Genomic DNA, 5139 nt, shown 5'->3' on the forward strand with positions numbered 1-5139 from the left:
ACGACTTCAGAGCTTGGTAAACAGAAACCATGTAATTCCTGAACTTGAAATCCACGTTTATCATACTTTTTAGAGTTTTTTGAGTATGCCCATAGCTAGCAACGAGCTGCACAAAACAGAAATATTTTAACCTGTACTAGTCAGATACATGCCCGGGAAGCCAGGAATAGGGGAGCTAAACACTATCCTTATCCTTTAATGGAAACTATCAACTATTTCAACTCAATTGAACTCAAACTTTATTTATAAAGCACGTTTAAAACGACTAAAATCGACCAAAGTGCTGTACAGGTAAGTGAAAAATAAATTACAACAAAGACACAACCATACACGCAAACACAACAATACCCACAAATACAACAATACACACTAGCCTGGGAGTCATGCTCTACTAGAATTGAAGGCCAGGGAGAAAAAGTGGGTCTTCAATAAAGATTTAAAAACATTGAGGGTCTGGGTGGATCTGATGTGGAGAGGCAAGTTGTTCCAGAGCCAAGGGGCAGCCGCCGCAAAGGCTCGGTCACCTCTGGTCTTTAGCCTGGTCTTGGGCATGTCCAGTAGAATGACATGATTTTATGACGTAACCCTCTGCTATCCCCCCCCCCCCCTCCAGGCCATCATCACGCTGATCCTGGCCACAGACATGGCCCGACACGGAGAGATCCTGGAATGCTTCAAACAGAAGGTCGACACCTTCGACTTCACCAATGAAGAGCATATGACATGCGTGCGTAGACTCCTGACATTCACACGCACACACACACACACACACACACACACACACACACACACACACACACACACACACACACACACACACACTTATAAGAAGACCTTTGTGTGACCATGTGTCAGTATTGAGCCTGGCTGGGAGGTCGGAGGTCAGAGCACCATGGCGGATCGTAAGAGGTGGCGGTGTGTTGATGTGATGAATGGTAAAAAGAGTTCTTTATCCTCTTGTGCCTACTGTGTGTGTGTGTGTGTGTGTGTGTGTGCGTGTGCGCGCGCAGCTGAAGATGGTCCTGATCAAGTGCTGTGACATCTCTAACGAGGTGCGTCCCACGGAGGTGGCCGAGCCCTGGGTGGACTGCCTCCTGGAGGAGTACTTCATGCAGGTCAGTCCGTCACTCACCCGCAGTGCAGCCGGCCCTGTTCTGCTCAACCGTCCCTTTGAGACACATACAATAAAATACAGAAATACAAATAGGCAGCTCTAAATACCAATTATATAAAGTACAGGGTGAGGCCTTCTCGTGGTGCCCTCCGTCAGAAGCTGCGATTAACCACCATATGCGAAGCAAAGTCTCCCAGCTGAGGGCCACCACCCGGGCTGGTGTTCAACTGCCACAGGCGGGGAGAGCAGCCGGCTCCCAACCCAGAATTCTGCAGCTGAACGCCGAAGGGCTCACCCCCAGTAAGATTGACCTCATCGAGCACCTGGCCTGCACCACCAAGGCCCTCGTCATCCTCCTCCAGGAGACCCTCTGCGTAACAGCAGATAAGCTAGTTCTCTCAAATTTCGCTCTAGCTACCCTAGCTGGGTCTACCCTAAGCAGGAAGCATTGCCTCGCTACATTCGTCCATCGAAGGTTGAACTGGACTCTCGTCGACCAATCCCCGACTGGCTCGGGGGAAGTTGGTGTCTTTAAAATCGTCAACATCAACAAGCCTCTGCCCTCATGAATCACTCCAGCGTATCTTCCAGTCTTCCCTCACCCCTGTCTCTATGCTGGCGACTTCAACTGCCAGCATGAGGACTGGGGGTACAGCACCAATACACCCGACGGAGAAATCCTGTCTGCTTGGGCAGCTAACAACAGCCTGGCCCTGTTGAACGATCCCAAGGGCCCAGCCAGCTTCGTCTCAGGTCGCTGGAAAACTGGGAAGAATCCTGATCTGGCATTCTGTCTGTCCAGGTGACCCCTCACCCAGGCTTGGGGTGGTAAAAGGATAGCCCCTCGGCCTCGAGCCTGGGGAGGAGAGTATCGTATATTTTGACCATTATAATCACAGGTACTGTACATTGTAGTGAATTTCAAATGCACACACACACACTGTCTCTTGACCGGTGTTTCAACCTTTGTCCATTTCTACTGTAACACACGTAACACACGTATAGGAGTGAAAGCACAGGTCTAAATTGGCTTCAAGCCAGGATGCTAAGAGTCTCCTGTGTGCTGGCGTACCAGGGCACTAAGTGCCTCCTATATATTCACTAAGTGCCTCTTATATATTGTATGTCAAGTTTCTGTCTACAGGATGAGGTATCTCAATACCAGAACACTGGTATTTAGGGAGTTTACTTGACACACACACCGACACAAACGGGCACACAGAATTTGTTTAACTGAACTGTTTAACTGTCTTGGAGAACGGGACATAACTCAGAGAATGAGATCATTAATGGAAAACACCTCTTCATATAATTAGATGATGCTCTGTTTGAGTTCAGTTCATGCTAGACAATTGGAGAGTGAACTCATCACAACTGCACAGTGTGATTTGGATGCCAGAGATTCAATAAAGTATTGAAACTTGCATCGACGGATCTGATTCTTCTTCCTTACGACCAGAAACTAAAAGACACCACAAGAGGAGAACCCAACACCTAACCCGCACGAAGAAGATATAAAGTACAAATAAATTCAAAATACAGAATATAGAAAGTTGCTACACATTTGATGAAAGCACTTACAATCATCAGAACAATCAAAAGCCCTTGATCAGTTCATTTGAAATGAAAGGATATGTCTCAATTTACTATATCATCATCAACATCTGTGCATTTGTTTGATTGATTGATTGATTGATTGATTGATTGATTGATTGATTGATTGATTGATTGATTGATTGATTGATTGATTGATTGATTGATTGATTGATTGATTGATTGATTGGTTGATGATGATTGTTTGATTGATTGGTTGGTTGTTTGGTTGATTGATTGATTGATTGATTGATTGATTGATTGATTGATTGATTGATTGGTGGATTGCTAAATAGTTGATTGATTGATTGACTGATTGATTGATTGATTATTTGATTTATTGATTGGTTGATTGTTTAAATCGACGATTGGTTCATTGATTGATTGGTTGTTTGATTGATTGGTTGTCTGATTGATTGATTGATTGATTGATTGATTGATTGATTGATTGATTGATTGATTGATTGATTGATTGATTGATTGATTGATTGATGTGCATGGCCCTCAGAGTGACAGGGAGAAGTCAGAGGGTCTCCCTATGGCCCCTTTCATGGACAGAGACAAGGTCACCAAGCCCACCGCTCAGATCGGCTTCATCAAGTTCGTCCTCATCCCCATGTTTGAAACAGTCATGAAGGTAGGTGTGCGTTTGTGTGTGTGTCTGTGTGTGTGTGTGTTTGATGTAGGTGTGTGTTCTGACTCCTTGCTCTGCGGTGTGTGTGTGTGTGTGTGTGTATGTGTGTGTTCTGACTCCTTGCTCTGCGGCGTGTGTGTGTGTGTGTGTGTGTGTATCAGCTGTTCCCCCAGATTGAGGAGATCATGGTACAGCCTCTGAGGGATTCTCGTGACCACTATGAGGAGCTGAAGCAGATAGACGACACCATGACAGAGGCACAACCTCCTCTGCTTCTGACTGTCTGTCTCTCTCTCCCTCTCTTTCTCCTCTCTCTCTCCCTCTCTCCCTCCTCTCTCTATCCCTCCTCTCTCTCTCCCTCTCTCCCTCCTCTCTCAATCCCTCTCTCTCAATCCCTCTCTCCCTCCTCTCTCTATCCATCACTTTCTCCTCTCAATCCCTCTCACCCTCCTCTCTCTCTCCCTCTCTCCCTCCTCTCTCAATCCCTCTCTCCCTCCTCTCTCAATCCCTCTCTCCCTCCTCTCTCAATCCCTCTCTCTCTCCTCTCTCAATCCCTCTCTCCCTCCTCTCTCAATCCATCACTTTCTCCTCTCTCTATTCCTCACTCCCTCCTCTCTCCCTCAATCTTCCTTCTCAATACCTCTCCCTCCCTCCTTTCCGTCCCTTCTCTCTCCCCCCTCTCTCCCTCCTCTCTCTACCTTTCTTTCACTCCTTTCTCCTCCCCTCCTCTCCCCCCATTCCTCTCTCCCTCCAACCACTGTCTGTCTGTCTGTCTGTCTGTCTGTCTGTCTGTCTGTGTCTGTCTGTCTGTCTGTCTGTCTGTCTGTCTGTCTGTGTCTGTGTCTGTCTGTCTGTCTGTCTGTCTGTCTGTCTGTCTGTCTGTCCGTCTGTGTGTCTGTCTGTCTGTGTGTCTGTCTGTCTGTCTGTCTGTCTGTGTCTGTCTGTCTGTCTGTCTGTCTGTCTGTCTGTCTGTCTGTCTGTCTGTCTGTCTGTCTGTGTCTGTCTGTCTGTCTGTCTGTCTGTCTGTCTGTCTGTCTGTCTGTCTGTTCTGTGTGAGCCTGATCAGGCAGTAGCTGGTTCTACCAGTTAGCGTTCCCAGAGCCAGCTCTTCAGCGTGGCCCTTTGTCTCACTCTGGGTGGGGCTGTTGCCACTATGAAACACCTGCCTATGCGCTTGCTAACATAAAGGTGTGTCTGTTGTTTAACAAGGTGCACAAGAAGAAAACTGAGACTATGTCATTAGGCGGGAAGAAGAAGTGATCAGCGCTGAGAGAGCAGTGGGGTACTGGGTGAGTGGCACCAACGCTGGACCCAGGGATGTATTAATAGAACTGGATAGGGTCACTCCATTCACTGACTGCTCGAAAGTGAAGCCCTATGGAACCGCGCCATCTTTGAAAAAAACGCGTCACTGATACCTTTGACATAACTTTAACTTTAACTTTGGCAGTTAAAGGTATCAATGACACGTTCTTGTAGTCCACGAACAGATTGCGTTCATGGCTCTCCCCGCTCTGAGTTAGCGATGAAAAGCGGCTTGCTTATTAATCTACTTTCGTCAAATATATCCGTTGGAAAACTTTTTTTTTTTATCCAGGCATCTTAGTTTTAACAGTATAATTGTGACTGAACATGTTTTGTTTGCTAGTAGGTGGTATTAATTCTGTTCACAACAATGCGATGGGCATCCAGGGGACCTGGTCCCAGGCGAGTTGAACAGCTGTCCACCCAGAGACGGGATCTCTCGTTGCGGCATGAAGTTTGTGGCTAACCCGCCGAGCTCGAAACAGAATGAATA

At 46.9% G+C, this 5139-nt stretch overlaps 1 protein-coding gene across 2 annotated transcripts in view; it reads left to right on the plus strand.

Annotated features, from left to right (window-relative positions):
• The window catches only part of LOC311314605 (high affinity cGMP-specific 3',5'-cyclic phosphodiesterase 9A-like), a gene marked incomplete at its 3' end in the record, with an annotated part of 16468 nt that extends 11867 nt beyond the window's left edge, over positions 1–4601 (plus strand). The window contains exons 14-18 of one of the 2 annotated variants that reach the window (XM_084445030.1): positions 614–727; positions 1011–1115; positions 3216–3344; positions 3503–3598; positions 4548–4601. In XM_084445030.1, the coding sequence (XP_084301156.1) occupies positions 614–727; positions 1011–1115; positions 3216–3344; positions 3503–3598; positions 4548–4601 (498 nt within the window). The remainder of the gene's footprint in view (positions 1–613; positions 728–1010; positions 1116–3215; positions 3345–3502; positions 3599–4547) is intronic. The other variant, XM_084445031.1, reaches the window with a different exon arrangement.
• Between the last annotated feature and the right edge of the window lie 538 nt (positions 4602–5139).

The sequence above is a fragment of the Borostomias antarcticus genome, assembly GCF_949987555.1.
Source record: "Borostomias antarcticus genome assembly, chromosome: 1".
NCBI classification, from domain to species: Eukaryota; Metazoa; Chordata; class Actinopteri; order Stomiiformes; family Stomiidae; genus Borostomias; species Borostomias antarcticus.